This window comes from Arvicola amphibius, chromosome 4, assembly GCF_903992535.2.
Source record: "Arvicola amphibius chromosome 4, mArvAmp1.2, whole genome shotgun sequence".
Taxonomy (NCBI): domain Eukaryota; kingdom Metazoa; phylum Chordata; class Mammalia; order Rodentia; family Cricetidae; genus Arvicola; species Arvicola amphibius.
The window spans coordinates 111,605,093-111,627,349 of NC_052050.1; the positions used below are offsets into that span (position 1 = coordinate 111,605,093).

Below are 22,257 nucleotides of genomic sequence, written 5' to 3' on the forward strand. Positions count from 1 at the left end.
CTGTTTACAGCAGACTGTCATGGCACAATTGCTTTACAAAGAGCCACATTATTCCAGAGTTCTTCAACTACAGCTTAGATTCCAGAAAAGTCAAGGAGTTAAATTATTTCAAACCATACAAAATATTCTCAAGTTTCCCAAATGTTTGTAACCACCCAGGGCTCATGTTCCCAGCATACACCATGAAGGTAACTTCGGGCAGTCTGGAGTCACTGAGGATTTGATAGCTGTCATACCCAGAGCCTCTATGTCCTAGATGGCTGAGAGGCCAAGTCCAACAACCGCTTACTGAGCAGGGCGTTGTGTCTCTTCAGATATACGATTATGTCTCCCTGCTTTTCAACAATTTCTTCTAGGCTTGAAATAGTCCTGCAGAAATCAGGATAGAAACAGGTTACCCGGATTCATCAACATGATTTTATTTCATTTCAACTGAGTCCTCAGCAGTGCTCAGTAAGCCACAGCTGCCCAGAGTTTTCCCTCAGGTTCACACATCAGGAATATTGCAAGACCAGTCTTTGAGGAATAAAATTAGTGACTTCTGCTCTGAAAATCAATGTGTTTTGTACATACTGTCTTCATTTTTATTTATTTTTAGGCTAGTTTTTGGCCTGTAAAATTGTTTAAAGTTTTTTTTGTTTGTTTTTTTTGTTTGTTTGTTTTTCGAGACAGGATTTCTCTGCAGCTTTAGAACCTGTCCTGGAGCTAGCTCTTGTAGACCAGGTTGGTCTTGAACTCACAGAGATCTGCCTACCTCTGCCTCCCGAGTGCTGGGATTAAAGGCGTGTGCCACCACCGTCCGGCTTTGTTTAAAGTTTTTTTTTTTTTTTTGGTTTTTCGAGACAGGGTTTCCCTGTAGTTTCTAGAGCCTGTCCTGGAACTAGCTCTTGTAGACCAGGCTGGCCTCGAACTCAGAGATCCGCCTGCCTCTGCCTCCCGAGTGCTGGGATTAAAGGTGTGCGCCACCACCGCCCGGCTGTTTAAAGTTTTATAATTTAAAGTGGGTGGTTGTGGCAGACACTTTTAATCACAGCACTCGGGAGGCAGAGGCAGGTAGGGATCTCTATGAGTTTGAAGTCAGAATGGTCTACAGAGCGAGTTTGAGGACAGCCAGGGATACACAGAGAAATACTCTCTTGAAAACAAACATAAACAAAAAAAGTTTTTACAATTTAAAGCCACCACGAAGTGAGCCAGGTGATGGTAGCACAGTCTTTAATTCACTGCTCTGAAGCAGCTGTCCAGGAGAACTAGGGCTACACAGAGAAACACTGCCTACAAAAACCAAAAACGAAGGAAAGAAGAGAGGAAGGGGGAGAGGAGAAGAGAGAAAGGGAGGATGCAAGGAAGGAAAGAAGGAAGAACTTTTAAAAAATCACGTAAAGTCAACAATTGGTGCACACCTTTAATCCCAGCACTCTGGAAGCAGAGGCAGGCAGATCTCTGTGACATCATGGCCAGCCTGGTATAGCTAGCAACTTCTAGGTCATACATACACACACATACACAGATACATACATATATACAATCATACAAGATCTCTTGTAAGTGACTCTGGCTGTTCTTGAACTCACACCCTGGGTTACACTGAACACAGCAAGAGGTAGGTGGATCTCTGTGAACTGCAGTCCAGCCTGCTCTACATAGTGAGTTCTAGTACTAAGGAAGCTAAGTCTACTCTGGGCTACATAGCAATACAACAAGCAAGAGCCCAGTCTCAAACCTGTAGTGAGATAGGATCCCAAGCCCCAGGAAAACAAACGACAAAGATCAGGATTTAGTTCCTACTTTTTCCCATTCCATATTCACACCACATATCTATCCTCTCAATTCAGTGAATGATATTACAGTTTTATGTTAAATCCACATTCAGAACCTACATGATCATCTTACAATTAGTTTTCACAACTAAGCTAAGGTCACCCATTACAGTTCATATACTAAGTTCCATTTTCATGGGAACAATATTTGCTGGTTTTGAATTTTATATGGGTTTTGTTCTTGAATGAATATTATTTATAACAAAAAGATTGCAAACAATCTGATTGTTCAGGACTGAAGGCTCCTTAAAGCATGGTAGATCTAGAAGTTTCCATGCCTGTGCTCTTAAGGGATAAAGGAAAGGGATCTCTGTGAGTTCAAGGCCAGCCAGGACTACATAGTGAGATCCTGTTTCCAAACAAAAACTACTATGACTGTAAAAATATTACAGTAATGTGTAATGTTATATAGTAAAAAATGCTTCTTTTTCTGAGATAAAATTCTATCTCCTGGCCTCAAACTTGGGGTCCTCCCACCTGAGTCTCCTATGTTTCTTTGTGTGTGTCTGTCTGTCTGGGAGAGAGAGGGAGAGAGAGAGAGAGAGAGAGAGAGAGAGAGAGAGAGAGAGAGAGAGAGAGAGAGAGAGACACTAGGGATGCACTGGGACACTCATACGTAGGGCCTCTGACTTTATAAAAACTTACTAAAAATTATTTGGGGTCAAGATCTTCCTAAATTGTCCTAGCAAGGGATCCACCATGCCCACTTGAGGATATCCCAAGTAGACAGAATGACAGACACGGACCATCAGGTGACTGAAGGGAAAGTTACTGCTTTCTGATTTGTGCTGCCTCTTCAAGCCTTACCTGAAGCCAGTCTCTGAGGCTATATTGCTGGGGTGAGCATACATTCTTTCTTCTTCAAGGACATCAGGCTGTGGTTTGGATCTATTGAATCTCCTAATTTTCACTGAAATAATAAAATTATTTTAATCAGATTACCTAGTTCTGAAGACATTTCTATGTTTATTTATCAAATAATACTATGTGGTTACTCTTTCTGAATAGAAAATATATAGAGATTGCATAATGAGTATATTTTTTAAAACGATGTTTTATCAACACAGTTACACATATCAAAGTCTACTAAGCAAGGGCTAGTCTCAGGGAATATTGAGATTATCATTAGTAACAAGATAACAACAACATTAAGCTGACATCTACAACACGTGGGGCACAAGCTTGACTGTCCTAGATGGATGACGTCATTCCATTCTCTCGACCACATCATGAAGTGACTACTCATTTTTTTTGACACAGGGTCTCACTATGTAGACCAGGCTGGCCTGAAACTCAAGAGACCCATGTGGCTCTGCGTCCAAGTATTGGGATTAAATGTGTGTGCCATTAGGCCTGGTCATTCTTTTTAATTAAGATGCCAAATTTAGACACACGCAGGGCCTAACTTGCTGACTCAGCTATAATCCCAGAGCTTGGAAGGCAGAGGCAGAGACTTGGCTACAAGTTCAGAGTCACACTGGTTACCCTATAGCATTAGTTCTCAAAGTGTGGGTCATGACCTTTCACGGGATCACCCATCAGATATCCTGGATATTTACATTACAACTCACAACAGTAGCAAAATTACACTTATGAAGCAGTAAGAAAAGTAATTTCATGTTGAGGGTCAGCACAACATGAGGCACTGTATTAAAGAGTCACAGCATTGGGAAAGCTAAGAACCACCACCTTACAGGAAAGAAGTTTGTTGTTTGTTTTCTGCAAAAGGTTTACTACAGGAAACTAAAATACTTCCCTATTTAAAGCTTTTAAAATTGTGGGTATAAGGCTGTGTGCCTGTGCTTTCTGGAAGACAGAGGCACCGGGTCCCCTGGGATGGCTTTACTGGCAGTTGTGAGCACCTGACCTGATTAGAAGCAGTCTGTGTTCTCAACTGCTGAGCCACCTCTGCAGCTCAAAGTTCCCAACATCTGTGACTGACAGGAGGGGAGAAAATGAACTCAATGGGAGCTGTTGTCTCTTCTTTTACTCTGAAGGACAGCAGACCGGAAGTGGTCAGATGTCAAAGACAGAGGAGCTGAAGGAGTCCTCAGCGATTGAAGGCTGCTATCTAAATAGTGACAGCTGTGTCTGCAGTGACAGGAGAGGCAGGCAGAGGTCACAGGACGGAGGCTTCCACTCTCACCTGCATAGAGCAGCAGACAGCTCAGGGAGCAGATCAGCTCCAGGGCCAGGACAGCCAGAATCAGCTCCAGGTACAGGCTGCTGGGCTCAGGGAAGGAATGCTGCATGCACAGGAGGAGCAGGAGGGCTGTGTTGCCTGAGGAAGGAAGGGAAACAGCAGGGATGGGATGCTGGAGTCCTCTCAGTGCAAATTCCTTTTGGTTTGATCTCCACAATTTATTTATTTATTTGTTTACTTAGGTACTTACTGATCCAATTTCCTAAGGCCCTTATTATTTATTTATTTGTTTGCTTACTTATGTACGTACTTATACAATATCCTAAAGCCCTTGTGACTTTCTAAAGGAAAGAACTGTGTTGTTATATGTAACACACCCTGAAGGTCAAGACAGATGCAGACCAGTGACATTTACAGGAACAGGTCTGAGTTGACAACCTAGGCAAGAGAAGGCCTGAGACAGCAAACTCCACAAGAGCAGAGCAAAGTCCACGAGCACTGAGCAACCTCCAGAAACAAGAAGTGACCAATGGGGTAACTAGAACTGTGGCACTGACTGTACCATGAGGAACAACCATCTGAGCCTTAGATTTACTGACACCTAGTAGATTAATAACCAGAATCACAAACAGCCCCAACCACACCAATTACAGGAAAACATGAGTAGACAAGGTAAGAATACATGAAACACTACAAAGAGCAATATGACACCAGTAAAACCTAAATACTCTACAACAGCAAGACATGAACAACTAAATATAGATGAAGCAGAAGAAAATAGCCTGAAAAATAACTTCAGGAGAATGTTTGAAACTCTTAAAGAGGAAATGAGAAATTCCCTCAAAGAAATGTAGGAAAAAAAAAAAAACAAAAAAAATTGGAAGACATCAGCAAATCCCTTAAAGAAAACAAAGAAAAAGCAATTAAACATATGAAAGAGAAACTTTCAAGACTTGAAAACTGAAATAGAGACAATAAAGAAAACACAAGCCGAGGGAATTATAAAATTGAAATCATGAGAAAACAATCAGGAACAAAAATGCAAGCATGAACAGCAGAATACAAGAGATGGAAGAAAGAATCTCAAGCGCTGAAGATACAATAGAGGAAATAGACTCATCGACCAAAGAAAACATTAAATCTAATGAAAGCTTAACCCAAAATATTTAGGCAATATGGGACACCATGAAAAGACCAAGCCTAAGAATAATAGGTATAAAAGAAGACATTCAACTCAAAAGCACAGAAAATATATTTAACAAAATCATAGAAAACTTTGCCAACCTAAAGAAAGATATGCTTATGAAGATACAAGAAGCTTACAGAACACCAAACAGACTAAATAAAAAAAAGAAAAAGAAAAAAAGTCCCCCTGACACATAATAATCAAAACACTAAACATACAGAATAAAAAAAATATTAAGAGCTTCAAAGGAAAAAGGCCAAGTAACATATGAAGCCAGACCTATCAGAATTACACCTGACTTTTCATTGGAGACAATGAAAGCCAGAAGGTCATAGTCAAGCATTATGCAGACATTAAGAGATCATGGATGCCAGCCCAGACTACTATACCCAGCAAAACTTTCAATCACCATAGAAGGACAAAACAAGATATTCCATGACAAAAACAGATTTAACAAATACCTAGCCACTAACCCAGCCCTACACAAAATACTAGAAAAAAACCTCCAACCCAAGGAAGTTGGCTACATCTAAAAGCACAGACAATTGAGGGTCTCATAGCAGCAAATGCCAATAAAGGAAAAAACTCACAAATTAACATCATCAACAATGAAAACTAAATTAACAGGAGATAGCAATCACTAGTCATTAACATCCCTTAATATAAATGGACTCAACTCACCTATAAAAAGGCACAGTCTAGCCAATTGGATACGAAAACAGAATCCATCCTTCTGCATACAAGAAACACACCTCAAACTCAAAGACAGATATCGTCTCAGAGTAAAGTGTTGGAAAAAAAAATTCCAATCAAATGGACCTAAGAAACAAGCAGGTATAGCTATCCTAATATCTAACAAAATAGACTTCAAACTAAAATCAACCAAAAGAGACAAAGAAGAACATTTCATATTAGTCACAGGAAAAATGTATCCAGAAAAAATTTCAATACTGAACATCTATGCTCCAAATACAAGGGTAGCCTCATATATAAAAGAAACACTTCTAAAGCTTAAATCATCCATTAAACTCCACACACTAATAGTGGAGACTTCAACACTCCACTCTCGCCACTGGACAGGTCAGTCAGACAAAAGATTAACAGAGAAATAAAGGAACTAAGAGATGTTATGACTCAAATGGACTTAACAGACATCTATAGAATATTCCATCCAAACATAAAAGAATATACCTTCTTCTCAGAACCTCATGTATTCTTCTCAAAAATGACCACATACACGGTAATGAAACAAACCTCAACAAATACAAAAAAAATGGAATAACCCCATGTATCTTATCAGATCACCATGGCTTAAAACTAGAATTCAACAGCAATACTAATTCCAGAAAGCCCACAAACACATCGAAATTAAACAATGCTCACTTGATTTATCAATGGGTCAAAAAAGAAATAAAGGGAGAAATTAAAGACTTCCTTAAAAAAATGAAAATGAACACACAACATACCCAAATTTATGGGACACAATGAAAGCAGTGTTAAGAGAAAAGTTCATAGCACTAAATGCCTACATAAAGAAGCTGAAAAATCCCACACAAGACAAAGTGAGATCCTATCGCAAGACCACAAAGACTGTAAAAAGTTTCAAAAGGTAGGTGAGCCACAGCTCAGTGGCAGAAGCTTGCCGAGCATACCCAAAGTTTTGGTTTCAATCATTCTTCCCACCAAAAGAAAAATTCAGAATAGGAGCTACAATATAGATCACTCTCAAAAAGAGAATATATTTGGGGACTGGAGAGGTAGTTCAGCGGCTAATAACACTGGCTATTCTTCCAGAGGACCAGGATCAATTCCCAGCACCCACAAGTCAAATCACCATTCTGGAAGTACTGGCCCAGGGAATCTGACACCTTCACACCAATGCATGTTTAATAAGTAAGTTAATTTAAAGAGAGAGAATGTGTTTGATTATAAAATCTAATTTCACATGTTTTTCTTTTATCGCCTTTGGTACTCAGGCCGAAGAGGAGCTGCGAGATGCAGGGCTTACCAGAAGAATGGATCATGAGAGCCAGGTTTTTGAGATGCCTCGTAGACCTGTAGATCTGGGAATAGCCGCGACTTCGGACTTTGCTGTGGTGATACTGAATGTAGCGTTCAAGAAGCAAATGCAGAATCCACAGGATGACTTTTCCAAGGATTATGACTGTCTGAACTTTCAGTGGGTTGGTGTAGTTTTCTGGGCACTTGTCTTCATTGGGATCAGGGAACGAACACAGCACCCCTGTTAAAAATGCTAAAATAACAAACACAACCTGTGGAAGGAAAAGCAGTAGGATTCCCGTTAAATACGTAGGTCGCCATCAGGGCCAGTGAGAGGACTCAGGGGGTAAAGGCACTTGTCACCAAGACTGACAACCTGAGTTTGACTCCCAGGATCTCCATGGTGGAAGGAGAGAACTGAGCCCTGTGTGTTCTCCTGACTTCTCTGTGTGCTGTGGCACACATCCCTGCATGCACACCAGGTATGAGTGTGCACACTCACACATCAATGTAATAAAGAAATTAGCATAAACGCCTGCATTAGGAAATAGCACGTGCCATGTCCTAGACTTATGCCACCCTACTCTACAAATGATTAGAAAACTTATTACAGTGGGTGATTGCACGCCTCTAATCTCAGCACTCAGGGAGGCAGAGGCAGGTGGCTATCTGTGAGTTTGAGGCTAGGCAGGCATACAAAGTGAGTTACAGAATAGTCAGAGATTCACATTAACCCTGCCTTTAAAAACCGAAAAGAAAACATGTTTTACCGAAAGCATTCTGAAAAACTGGGGAAGCTGCACACAGAGACACATGCTTGCCACCCTAGCACTAAGGAGGATGGAAAATTCGATGTCAGCCTGGGCGATATAGGGAGATCAAATGTCAGGTTTTAAAGTGCCTGTCATCTCAAAAGCAGGTACGGACTGGAGAGCTGACTCAGCACTAAGAGTGCAAACAGCTCTGGCAGAGAACAAGGGTTCAGTCCCCTGCACCACTGAGGATTCTGACCCAAGCCCCAGGGGTCAGAACCTCTCTTCTAGCCTCCAAGGACATCTGCACTCCTCCTCCCTCACCACAGGATTAAATAAAATGTTAACAACTAATGAAAGTATGTGCAGAAGCAGGTAGGCCTCAGAGTTCTACAAATTGAGACCTTGATTTAAGGGAAAGAAAGTATTCCATGTGCAAGTCCAAGACCTTGAAGACATTATCACTGACTGGCCCAGACGCTGGACAGAGGCCACGACCCTGTAAGGTGAAGAAGCTGTGGAGCAGGGGTCTCAGAGGTGACAGGGAGAGCAGTCAGTGAATGCAGAGCTGGCTGGATGTGCTCTCCTGAACCCCACCAGTCTCCTGGGGCCGGTCTCTGGGGCAGTCTACTTCTAGTGTAGCCTGATGAACAGGAAACTTAGAAAGGGAGGGACAGAGCATTAAATATAGATTCAATTAATTAACATTAATATGGATCTGCACACGTGCTAATGAATGAGCTAGTATATAAAATTAGCAAATACTATGGCCTTCCCATGAAGGCCAGATTGACTTCTAACTTTGATTTTCTGGCCTCTGCCTGCTAATTATCAACATTACCGACAGGTTTGTTTTTTGAGACAGGGTCTCACTATACAGCTCTGACCTGCCTGAACTTGATTTGTAGCTCAGGCTGGCCTTAAACTCAGAGATTGCCTGCCTCTGCCTTCCATGTGCTTGAAATTATAGGCGTGTGCCACCAAGCCTGGCTTTACTCATAAATTTACTGATCTTGTGTTTGAGCACTGTGCTCAAGCAGGAATGTAAACACCAGAGGACAATTTCTCTCCTTCACCCTGTTATAGGCAGTCGATGTTTCTGTTCAAGGACCAGCTAGCCCGGAATGCACGAGGAGAAAGCAGTGGTCCTAGAAACACCGGGTATCTCGTGATTTCTTAGTGTGACAATCCCACTGCCACTAAGAATGCTCTTACACATGTGCAAATATCTCTACAGTAAATTCTTTGCGTCTGTATGAAAATATTTACATTTTAAAAACTGACAGACGCAGCCCAAATGCCCCCACAAAGCTCATACACTGTACATGTGTGCACACATGTGCATGCACCTGGGGTCAGAGAACAGTGCACGCGCTGTTCTTTGGGAGACGTCTACCTTGTTGTTTTGATCAGGAGATGAAGTCTCTCAGGATAGTCTGGGGTCACCTCCTAGCAGATTAGGCTGGCCACAGAGCCTCAGGGTTCCTCCTTTCTCCACCTCCCCATTGTTGCGAGAATGCTCTCCACCCCCAGGTTTTCACATGGCTTTTGGAGATGAACCCGAGTCCTCAAGCATCTTATGACTAGACCATCTCTCCCCCTGCACGCTCGTGTGATTTAGGAACACTAGCTCTGCAGTGAACTCACATGTATAAACAACAGAAGATTCGCTATGATGACCGTGGGAAGAGGATGGAATCTGGGTCTAAAGTGAGCATGTAAGGAGTGGTGTGCGAGAGGCTGGGTGTCCAGAAGGGGGTCATCATCCATACTTTGAAGGACATCCAAGGAACCCTGTAAGGCAACACACACATTACAGCCAACACTTTCTGGGCTATGTTTCTATTTCTCTTTCCTTTCTTTTGTTTTTACAATAAAGAATTTTTCTGTTTAGCCTTAGCTATCCTAGAACTCACTCAGTAGATCATGCTGGCCTCGAACCTCTGCCTCCTGAGTACTGGGATTAATGGTATGAAACACCATGACTGGTTCTGGATCATGTTTCTAAGACACAACTGATACAGCTTATTTTCAATGAACATTTTAGGTTATTTGAGATCTTCTACTGTAAATGCTGCCATAGAAGCTTTGTGTAGCACACGGTAGCTTTCAACTTACGGCAGTCCCCCTGTCCTAGCCTCATGAATGCTGGGTTCCAGGCAGGAGCCGTCACACCTGGAACTTTTTAACCCTGGATGATTTTGTATTGTTTGTGTCACACAACTGTAATCTCAGTATTTGGGGTAAGACAGAGTAATCAAGAATGTGAAGCTGGTAGCAGCCTAGGATACTGAGCACAACAAAATCAGCTGGGGCTATAGTGCAGAAATTGAGTGCTCACCTTGCATATGTAACACCATAGGTTTGGTTCCCAGCACCGCAAAAACAAAACAACCCCCCCCCCCTGGATTCTGGGGAATAGCTTAGTAGTGGAGATCTTCCACAACACACAACACGAATGAGGTCCTGGCTCCTATGCCTTAGCACCACACACAACAAGAGAAAATACCGTACACATCAGAGGCAGAACAGACCCCACCTAAACTCAACTTTGAAAAATTACCTACCTTTAGGTTAATTCCCTATGACTTGTCAAAATTTTGTCTTGTTTCTTTTGTTTGTTGTTTTTGGAGACAGGGTTTCTCTGTGTAGCCCTGGCTGTCCTAGAACTTACTCTGTAGACCAGGCTGATATTGAACTCACATAGATCTGCCTGTCTCTGCCTGGAATTAAAGGTGTGTGCCACCACTGCCCAGCTGGTAAAACTTTTATAAAACAGAATCTTTCACAGAGGTGTGTCTGGCTCCTGAGTGTAGGCACTAAAGTTGTGTACAACCAAGCCTGGCTTGAGACAGGGCCTTCCACTTACTATACCCCATGCTGACTCTGAACTCACAATGTAGGCCAGATTGGCTTCCTACTCATGCTTTCCAAGTAATGGAAGAACTTTTTTTTTTCTTTAAAGACAGGGTTTCCCTATTTAGTCCTGGCTAGAATGAACTTGCTCTATAGACAAGACGGCCTCTAACTCAAAGAAATCCACCTACTTCTACATCCCAAGTGCTGGGATTTAAAGGTGTGTCACCACACTTAGAAGTAGTTTATTCATTTTTTTCTTTTTTCTTTTTTTCTTTCCTTTTTTTTTTGAGATAGGGTCTCTCTGTATAGCCCTCTATGTCCTAAAACTCATTATGTAGACCAGGCTAGCCTGAAGCTCAGAGATCCATGTGCCTCTGCCTCTGGAATCCAGAATTAAGAATGTACAGCACCATGCTCAACTATTCCATTATCTCGATAACTCAAGAACAAAGTAATACATGCTGTAATTTAAGCAACCCACTTTTTTGTTTTAATTGCAATAAGGTTTCCTCCCTGTTTTGCTCAAGCTGGTCTCAAACTCCTGTGCTAAGGCAATCCTCTTGTCTCCAAACACTTCAAGTACTGAGGTTACAGGTATATGCCACCATGTCCAGTTTCAACCAATTTCATTAAACCTTCAAAATGTACAGTTAGGAAGCCTTGCCCGAGCCAAGGAGCAATTGGTGGCTGCTGAGGGAGGAAAAGTAATTTTTTTCAGGAGTTTGGCTGCTGCCAGATTGACCATGCTCAAGTAGATGGTATCACACCCATGTTCAGGCAGGCAGCAGATTAAAGGCTCATCTTAATATAAAAATTATATTAAAAAATGAGAGGAGAAGGAGGAGGACATAAAGGTGGTAAGGGAACCATGCAGGGGGAAGAGTGAAATCATAGGGAGGATGAGGGGTGGATGTGATCAAGTCATACATTGCATACATAGGCTGGCCTCAAACTCACTATGCGGCTGAAGGTAGATTTGAACTCCTGATTATCCTGCCTCTACCCACTGGAAATATAGGCACACACCACCACGCTAGGCCACAGATGCTATTAAACTGCCTGCTATTCCACAGTACTTTGGAAATTGGCCTTATGAAGAATGCCTTATAGAAAGCCTGACCTGGGGAGGGGGGGGGGAACTTAGTGGTCAGCGTTCACCTAGCCTGTGTGAGACACTGGGGTCTGTCCCCAGCACCACCCCATCCCCCCAAAAGTGACTAAAACAAGCTTTTGATTTTAACAGAAATATTCCAAGTACCAGCAGAATCATCAGCCAGTGGAACCTAAGGAGACATCAGTTGTAGGAATCAGTCTCCACAAAAACGTCTAGCTGTCAGTCACTGAAGCAGCGAACAGAAGCTGAGTCCTGTGGTAACCTAAAAATGTCAGTCATGTTTAAAGGTGCTGTTTCTGCAGTCACATCACTTCCCGTTTTCTTCTGCACACAAACGAAGCACATCTCAGTCTCAAACCCTTAGTAGACCCTGCTATAATCTCAGCACTTGGAGCAGAGGCCATCGAAGGCTAGCCTGAACTACATAATGAGCTCAAGGCTGGCAAGTTAGTGAGATCCTGTCTCAAGAAGAATAAAGAAGGGTGGAGCCATAGCTCAGCAGTTAAGAGCACGTGTTGCTTTTCTAGAGGACCTGAGTTTGGTTCCCAGCACCCATATGGGAGGTCACAACCAAGTGTAATCCCTGATCCTGAGTTCCAGGGGACCTAGTACTTTCCTCTGACTTCCTCAGGCATGTACATGGTACACATACAAGCATACAGTCCAAATACTCATAGAGACACAATAAATTAACACACACACACACACACACACACTTCATTTTACAGAGTAAAGGAATATGAGGGATGAAAACAGTTCAATAGTAGACCTCTTGCCTAGCATGTGTGAGTTCCTGGGTTCAATATGCAGAACTAAATTTAAATGTGGAAATCTAAAGTATAACCCAGATTTGGGGTGTTGCTCACTTTGGTACCCTTTGTATCGTACAACTAACATTACTTGGAAGCTCCCAATTTATTTGCCACAATCTGTGGTATAATTCTGATGATTCTGTCTCTTGAGAGGGGGTCTCTCTCGGGAGGTCTGGCTGGCCAGGAACTTGCTGGCTTCAACTCGACTTGTGGTGAGCATCTTGCCTTTGCCTCTGAGTAATGGGATAGCAAGCACGCATCACCAGGCTGGCTTACAATGCTGGTTGTTTCTGTTCTCAACACTCTCCTCAAGCATGTTCTCTAGCTGAAGGACGTGGAACCTTGGCAACTTGCCCCTCACCTCTGAGCACGCCTATAGGCTCCGATGGGGAAATTCCCCCAGAGAGCCTTCCTGGACACCTGAGATCTGGAGCATGTCATGTCTTGGTTTCCAAAGCCTCATGTGTAGCTTCCCTGTCATACTATCCAATAATGACCAGTCTTTGCTTCTCCTTTGTTATTTTTTCCAAGGCCTTCCTATTTATCTACCTTTCCTGGCAGACTATGGGATTTACCAGTTCCCCACCTCTTGCTTGTCTGTCTTAGGGGTATACTCAGCAAACACTAGTGCATGAATCAATATATGTTCCACATCTGTCTTTGTGGGTTTTTGAAGGGGTATGGTCAATTGGCAATTATGATTAACCAGACTAGCTTTAATATATAATATTCAGCTTTAATAAAAGAAAGAAAAGGGAACTTACAAAAGCCAAGGTTCCAGCGAGGAGCACAGGAAAACAAACAAACACGGATCTTTTAAAGGTATTTGGAGCCCCGTAGGGGTCACGCCCCTCAGACAAGGGATCGGTCAGCTGCCCCATCAAGGTTTTCACAACTCAAGCTCATGGGGAAAAGCAATAAGGACACAGGGAAGCAGGACCAATGCTGACTAGAGGGGTAAGAGCTGTGACTCTGGGCTAAAAGTTAAACTGAGATAGAATTCAAGTCCTATGCGTGTCGGCTGTGGGTGAGCTGCATCGCATCTCTCTCTCTCAGTTTCCTCATCTTTGGTTTTTTGCTTTCCTTTTGAGATTGACTTTTCATTTCATGTGTAGGTTTGTATGCATACCACATACATATGAGTGGCAAATGAGGTCAGCAGAAGGCACCAGAATCCCTGGAGCTGGAGTTACAAAACATGGTGATACAGGGGATGTGGGTGTTGGGAACTGAACCTGGTGCCTCTGCAAAACTACATGCATTTTTAACCAACAAGCAACCTCTCCAGCCTGTTTCCTCCTCATTAAAAAAGCACTAATAATAGCACCTGTGCCCAATCTTGAGTAGGAAAATTAAATGGATTACTACACAGAAACCATTTAGTACTGCACTAAGAACAGGCACTGACTGAGCAGTCAATAAGTGAGCCTTTATTTTGTTTTAGTTTTGGTTCTTTGAAATAGGATTTCTCTTTGAAGCCCTGGCTGTCCCAGAACTCATTCTGTAGACCAGGCTGACCTCAAACTCAGAAATCTGCCTGCCTCTGCTATAGAAGTGGTGGGATTACAGGTATGTGCCACCACCACCCAGAGTCATTATATTAAAAAAAAAAATCAAGGTAACCCTGTTTGTCTGAAACTCACTAGGTAGCCAGACTTGCTTTAAGCTCTCATAGACCCACCTCCTTCTGCCTCCCAATGCTGGGACTAAAGACAGGTACCACTGTGTCTGGCCTCTATCAGCTTTTTTTTCCCCCTTTTTGGAGACAGAGTCAGAGACCAGCCTAGATGAAAACACCTCTTGCCAGGGCAGGGATGTGGGGATCAGAAATATTAGTAAAGAATATGAATACACATTTAAAAATAATCAAACAGAAAAACAGAATAGTACCAGGAGGGCATTCCAGTGAATACTGAAATTGTCTGCAGTTAATTTTCCATATGCTTTTATACCCTAATACAAAAGGGGAAGAAAGCAACAAAAGACTGCTTTAACACGATACAAAGGACGGAGAACAGTTAATTGCTTTAACACTTTGAGACATCAAATCATTAGCATTCTGTTGTTTAGAAAGTGAAGAAATGGAGGCAGTCACTCCCCAGGAAACCTCATATTACAAAAGGAGCAGAAGTACACTTGCACGTCCTGACCATCTGTCAGGATGGAATAGATCTCCCATCTTCATGTCAAAAGAACCAAGTAACCACATCCTGATTCAGAATGTGTAGCCCTGATTGTTAACAACTGAGCAACTTCAAACTCTCTGACCTTCAGACAAGGAAGAAATAGGCTCATATTTTTGGGTCTCAAGACAGGATCTCAAAATGTACTGAAGACTAGTTTTGAGTTCAAGATCTTCCCACCTTCACCTCCTGGGCTCTGGGATTTGATTATTATTTAACCAGCTAGTTATTTTGTGGCACTGAGGATGGAACTAAGCCTTCCACGTTAGACCAGGGCTCTGTCTTTGAGATACATTCCAGCCTTCTACTAACTCTTGTTATTCCTGTTCTTTATAGATCGCCTGTCTGGTATTTCTAACATCCATCCTACTGTGTCTTAACCCAGGCTCTTAGCATTTCTCTTAAGCACCTTTCGGTATCCTGGCCTCAGGAATTTTTCTCACTGCTGTCCAGAGCTTATCCTCCCCAAACCTGTGTCTCCCCATTACCCTCAGGACGGAGCCCAAATTCACCCGGCTAGCTGTGCTAGGGAAGAGCCGGGTTCTACTCTCCTGGCCTTATCTGTCAGCACTCCTCTTCCTCAGGCCCAGGGAACCCTGCCGTCTCTGTTCCAGTTGTTCCCCCACCACACCTGCCACAACAAACCATCACGGTCTCCCCAACTCAGTCCCAGCTCATCATCTGACGGTGGAGCTGGGTCAACTTCAAGCTTTTGGACATGTAGAAAAGTCTGATTTTCTCTTTGCCATTTCCAGCTATTTCTGTGTTGTTTCTGAGTCACTTTCCATCTACTATCATTAGTCCCATATTTTTCTTTCTTCTTACAAGTCTGCTTTTTAAATTTTTTTCCCCAAACCTAGGACCTCCTGCATGTGAAGCAAATGCTCTGACACTGAGCTACATCCTCATAACCCCAAATTATTCCTTCATCTCCTCGATCTTGGCCTACAACTCTCTAAGGCCAAGGGTGGCCTTGAACTTATGACTCTCCTGCCCTTACCTCCTCAGAGCTGGGCTTACAGATGTGTAGGGCCATGCCTGGCTTATGTGGTGGTGCTAAGGACTGAGTTCAGGGCTGTGAGCAAGCTAGGCAAGTAAGAACTCTACCAAGTAGGCCCAACCCATTTCCACTACTTACACAAGGTGAATTACTACCTATTGTTTTAGCTCAGATACTATTTCTTGACTTTTGTTTTTTCAGTAACTGCTTCCTTTGGGGACCCGATGACAATGTTGCATTAAGCCTTACTGGGACCCAAGTATCGTGGCCATGCTTGTTTATAATCCCAGCATATGGGAAGCCTCAGCAGAAGGATCACTGTGAGCCTGAGTTACATAGTATGAACCTGTAAAAAACCAAAAACTCTGTGGCAATATCTTTAAATATTCTTCCTCTCCCTCTCTTGGTCTGAGAATAGTCAGAGAACAAAAGATGCTTTGTCCAGTCTGCTTTCCACGAGAAAGGCAAAGGAAAGATGGACACTAGGTAAGGTGACAGCTGCAGTCACCCCAGTGTAGACTCGAAAAGGACTCCTGTCACTGAAGACACTCTGAGCTGCCCTCTGAAGTTTTTATGTATTAATCAGTTTTCCATTTTCTCACTTAAAAGAAATAAAACTAGATTTATTTTGTAGTCTTAATGTTAAACACATATTTATTTCATCAAGAAAATTTAGTTAGGTGTGATGGGGTATACCCGTTATCCCAGCACTAAAGAGGTCAAGTCAGGGAATAGTTCGGCAAATTTGAGGACAGGCTAGGCTAATGAGACCAGGCCGGCTAGGGCTACATAGCAAGTCTAAAATAAATGACTCCAGGAACCAGTACACAGAATCTAAGCTCTGATAGATACTTCTGGAACCTTGCTTTTCTTGATGTACTTTAGGACTAAGACTACGGTAATGTTCTTATTAGTTGTTAGCTCAGGGCAGTGTGCTAACATAATGTCAGCCTTGTCTTTCTCAAGGGCTGGGATTTTTAAGCGCGTGTTCCCTCCCAAAGTATCTCCCGGCTCCCAGTTTCAAATAAACATTTAATCACACTGTCTTAATAAGCTTTCAAACAAGATTTTTGCAATTGTATTATCATTCTACACTGGCTACACCATGAACTGGGCCACCGGATACTTAAAAAAAAGTTAAATCTGCATCTAAGATTAAAACATCTTTCTGTTCCTACCATGCCTACATTCAAAACAGCACGTGACACTGTTGTTCTCCAATCTGGGTTTGGGGGAGATGAGAGCTACCGGTCATCCCGAGGGATGCTGGAGTTCGGCTCCCCCGCACCGCAGCCACTCCAGCTCCCCGGCCCTCTCCTGCCACCGCAGAGGGCCCACGGGAGTCGGGCTCACCGGGGGAACGGCGAGCCGCGCTCGGCCTGTCACTCCCTCGCAGGAAGGCCTATCAGGCCAGCGCGCGTCACGTGAAGCTCCCAGTTCCGGAACCAGCGACGCGCGCCGCACGTGAGCCGCCGACTGAGGGGACCCTCGCGCCCACCCTGCCGCGTCCCTCCGACTTCCACCCGGAAAGGCGTCCGGGCTGCCGTCCCCGCCCGGAGGTCACCCCGTCCCCCAGCGTCCCCTCGGGTCCAGGCCGCGGCGGTTCGGGGTAGCGCCCAGCCCGCAGTCTCCGCCCCCTGAGCCCGGCACAGGAAGCGAGGATGGCGGGGACAGGGCTCGGCGCCTCACTCACGTCCTCCAGCCTGCCGCCCGCCGCCATGTCCCGCCGTTGCACGCCTGCGCCCCGCCAGCCTGACCTCTCGGGCGCCGCGGCCCCGGACCGTCGCACCTTCGCCGACCTGCGCGCCCCCGCCCCGGACACACCCACTCCTGCGCCCGCCACGCCCCTCCTGCCCAAGGCCACGCCCCCTACCAGGATCGGCCGAGCAGCAGCCAGGGGCGTGGCCCTCCCGCACGACACCCCAAGCGGCCGCGTACCAGCCCAGGCGATTCTTGCCGGGCGGGGGGGGGGGGGGGGGAACGCGCATAGTCCTTAAACCGTTGCTTCATCTGTTTATCAGAGATTTGCTAATTGAAGGACGAATTTCTAGTGCGACCGTTTGAACATTTTCGGCAAACACTTCTCTTTAAAACATTAGCTTATTTCTGTTGCACAGTTTTTTGTTTGCAGCAATAGCTCTATCTTTGGAAAAAGATGCAGTAAAATCCTAGCTCCACCTGTAGACAGACTGGACTAGAATAAAGATTCCAGTTTCTATAGCACGTTTGATAGATGTCTCCACAGAGGAGCAAAGACGTTAGGTGTTTTAGGGGTTTTATTTCTGTTGCCCCCTTCTCCTCTCTCTTTTTGAGACAAGGTCTCTCTAAAGAGTTCTGGCTGTCCTGGAACTCACTATGTAGACCAGGCTGGACTTGAACTCTCGGAGATTCTCCTGTCTCTGTCTCCTGAGTGCTCTGATTAAAGACGTGTGCCACCACCCTTGCCCAAGATTCTGTCACTTCTTTCCTTTTACCATGTGGCTTGGTAGCAGGGGCCATTTGCCAGCCTGAATTTTGTTTTTAATTAAAACAAGGTCTCATGTTATTCATGCTGACCTAGAACTTGATGTACGTTGAAACCGGCCTTGAATTCCTGGTCCTCTGGCCTTTACCCATTGACACCTGACATTACTAGTGTACACATCAACCCCATGAGTTTTGTTTTATATACAAAGTATTCTTTTAAAATTGTTTTTATGTGTGTGAGTGTTTTGCTTGCATGTGTATCTGTGCACTATGTGCATGCCTGTTGTCCAGGGAGGCCAGAAGAGGTCGTTGGATCCTCTGGCGCTGCAGTGAGAGACAGTCATGAATTACCATGTGGGTGCTGGGAATCAAAGCCAGGTCCTCTGGGTTAGTGCATTTGAGTTTTCATTAGATATATGGAGCCAAACTGGGGAGCCGGGTGTGGTGGTACACATCTTTAGTCCTAAGACTTAGTGGAGGCAGGAGGATTGAGTTCAAGGCATGCTTTGCTTTATGATGAGTTTGAGGCAAACCTGGGCTACCTGAGACTGTCTCATGAAGAAATAAACAGGGATGTGGGGAAAAGTCCTCAAGGACTGTGAGTGACGATGAATGGGGGGAACAAAGGTGTCACTGACACCGAGCACTCTGGACCTCAAGACAATGACTAGACTTGTCCATCGGAAAGAATGCCTGCTCTCCTGTCCTGGAACAGCTAGACGAAGCTCGTCGCTTCCTTCTGTCCCTCGGAAGCCTCTCTGCAGCCACTGGGAAGGAATAACCCTGAAAACCTCAAAGCATTTTCCCTTATTCCTATACAGTTTTAATTGGCCTTTATTCTTTTTTTTAAAAAAAGCTTCTACTGGCGTCTTTTAATTATATGTAATGATAGGTTTAATTTTCATACCTGTGTCTGATCATATTCAGCACCCATGCCTTCTCCTGTACCCTACCACTGATTTCCTGCCTTTCCTCCAAGAAGTCCCATTTCTGGTTTCATGTCCGTGATGTGATATGTGTGTGTGTCTGTGTGTGATATGTGTGTGTGTGATGTGCATGTGTGGTGTATGTGATGCATATGTGTAGTGTGTGTGATGTATGTGTGTTTGATGTGTGTGATATGTGTGTGATGTTTGTGTGTAATGTGTGATGTGTGTGTGTGATATATGTGTGTTTGGTGTATGTGATGTGTGTGTAATGTATGTGTGTGTGTGATATGTGTGTGATGAGTGCATGTGTGTGTGATGCTATGAGTTTAGGATTACATACTTACAGGAACATGTGTCACTTACCAATCCCTCCACTCCTGAAGAATCTTTCTCTCTCCTTTGCATTTATTCCTTTGTTTTGCTTTGTCTTGTTTTCAAGACAGGGTTTCTTTGTGTATCACTGGCTGTCCGCAATCACTCTGTAGACTAGGCTGGCCTTAAACTCACAGTGATCCACCTGCCTCTGCACCTAGTGCAGGTACTAAAGGAGTGCGCCACTACCACCCATATTTGACTTTTCTTCTTTATTGAGTAAGAATAAAAAAAGTTAGGCCCTAGAGTGTCTTAGCAGGTAAAGGTGCCTGCTTTGCTAGCCTGGTCTGGTGACTTGAGTTCAATTCCCAAAACTCATGTAAAGGGTAGCAGGAGGGAACCTACTCCACAATGTTATCCTCTGACTCCACGTAGGACCATGCTTTGGGTACTCCTACCCCACAAAATAGCAAAAAAGATAAAAATCTAAATACATTTGAAAAATCAGAAAGCTTAAATTCAGAGATGTAGTTTAGCTGTTGGACTTTTTTCTTTTGCTTTTGGAGAGGCAGAGTCTTGTGTAGCTAAGGCTGGCCTCTGATGTGGGATTCCTCTCTGTATGCTGTCTTAGGCCTCTAATAGGGTAGAATAAAGCTAGGTGGGGAAAACTAAACTGAATGCTGGGAGAAAGGCGGCAGAGTCAAGGAAAAGCCATGGAGCCTCCACTGGAGACAGACATGTCAGAATCTTGCCGGTAGGCCATGAACCTCATGGTAAAATATAAAATAATGGAAATTGGTTAAATTAAGGTGCAAAAGCTAGCCAATAAGAAGTTAGAGATAATGGGCCAAGCAGTGATTTAAACAAAATGGTTTCTGTGTGATTATTTTGGGAGTCTGGGCAGCCAGAAAACAAACAACGGACCTCCTTACAACAAGCCTCCAATTCAATGTGTAGCCAGAGATGACCTTGGCCTCCTGATCCTCCTACTTACATCTCCAAGAGCTAAGATTACAGACCTGGGCCACCACCTCCAGCTTAGATGCTAACTTTTAACTTTTTTCTTTTTCTTTTTGACTTGGATCCCAGTAATGATTGCTTCCTGCAGTCACTAAGAGTATCGTGGTTATGTCTTGTTCTCATGACTGAAGGGTGCATCTTGTACCACACAGCCCAGCCGTCAACTTACAATCAATAGTGGCTGGGCTCAATGAGGAATGAGGGCAAAGTTACAGACATTAGATACTACCGGAAGATCGGGTGTGGGGTGCTTGGGAGGCAGAAGAATGGTTAGAGAGCTACGAGAAGGGCAAACAGAGAGGAGTAAGTGGCAAGGGACAGAGCAGGGCACTCATGCAGGTTGAGAATATTCTCCGTGTGAAAGAACAGGAAAGGCTGAGGGACAACCGCCCGCGACACACGTCATTCTCTGTATCCTTCCCTTCCTTCCTTCCTTCCTTCCTTCCTTCCTTCCTTCCTTCCTTCCTTTCTTCCTTCTTTCCTTCCTCTCTCTTTTCTTTTCATTTTTGGCTTTTATTTTTTGAAACAGGGTTTCGCTGTGTAGCCTTGGCTGTCCTTGCCCTGTAGACCAGGCTGGCCTCAAACTTAGAGATCTGCCTGCCTGGCATGCAACATCACTGTGTGGCATTTTTCTCTTTCTTTATCTTGTTCTCTATTTCCATTTCTCTTCTTTTCCAAACGGAGTCTCATGAAATCCAAGTTGACCTTGACTTGGAGGACGACCTTGTTCTCCAGTGTCTATTTCTGTCACCCAAGCACTGGGACTACAGGCATGAGCCACTGTGCTAGCTGATTGTCTAGTTTATTGTAATTCATATTTGTTATTATTGGATGTGTGAACGCATGGGTGTATGCACGATCCATGGTGTGTGGGGGTCAGACAACAACTTACAGTGGTTTTTCTTCTTCCACCATGGGTTCCAGTGATAAAATTCAGGTCATCGGCTTGGATGACAAGTGCTTTTTCTGGCCTAGCCATCTCATCAGCCATGTCTCACAGTTTCAAGGAATCATGTTATTCTGAGTACATGTTTTCTTGTCAATCTGCCTCCTTCCAGGCAAGGCAAGGGTGAGCGAAGAACCTTGGAATCACCAAACTCAGCTGGGATTTGCAATCCAGCACCTTTCTTATCTGTAAAAGATAAAATCATCTTTATAAAGGGAGGGTGAGGGCTGACGTGTTAATGTGTGCCTCACAGCTTGAGGGAGAGCAGCTTCAATCTCCAACACTGACAAAGAAATCTCTTTCTTTGCGTAAGATTGTTACACTTGAGGAACTCATGTAATGCTGGCTTCCTTCCTGTCCCCGGCACCCAGTCTCTGCACTTCTCCATATTATGTATGGCTGGGGAGGAGGGGCCAGGTGCACGCAGTGCTTTTCCTAGGCATCCGGCACTGCACTGAGCGCAATTAAGTACTTAATAAATGCCTTTTGATTAAGTTCAGCATCATCCTGAGCAGGCAAAAACCACTCTGCTCAATCTCCATGATTAGATGATTTCCCTAGCAGAAGTCCAGATGCTGCCAGTGCTAAATTCAGTGCACTGCCTTAGCCAATGGCATAACGAAGCTTCAGTTCACCTTCCTTGAGATGGGATGGTCACCCACACGCCTGTCTTGCAGCCCCACCTCTATGCTTTCGGACAGTCGCCTGTCTGGG

The 22,257-nt window shown here is 44.0% G+C and overlaps 1 protein-coding gene across 1 annotated transcript; it reads right to left on the bottom strand.

Moving 5' to 3' along the window:
* Positions 1-3: 3 nt before the first annotated feature.
* Positions 4-17,642, bottom strand: Tmem192 (transmembrane protein 192). The gene is made up of 6 exons (XM_038328905.1): positions 17,564-17,642; positions 9,550-9,696; positions 7,158-7,422; positions 3,967-4,101; positions 2,628-2,730; positions 4-369 (listed from the first exon to the last, which is right to left on the bottom strand). The coding sequence occupies exons 1-6, from the start codon at positions 17,588-17,590 to the stop codon at positions 246-248; spliced, it is 801 nt and encodes a 266-aa protein (XP_038184833.1). The 5' UTR covers positions 17,591-17,642; the 3' UTR covers positions 4-245.
* Positions 17,643-22,257: the final 4,615 nt, after the last annotated feature.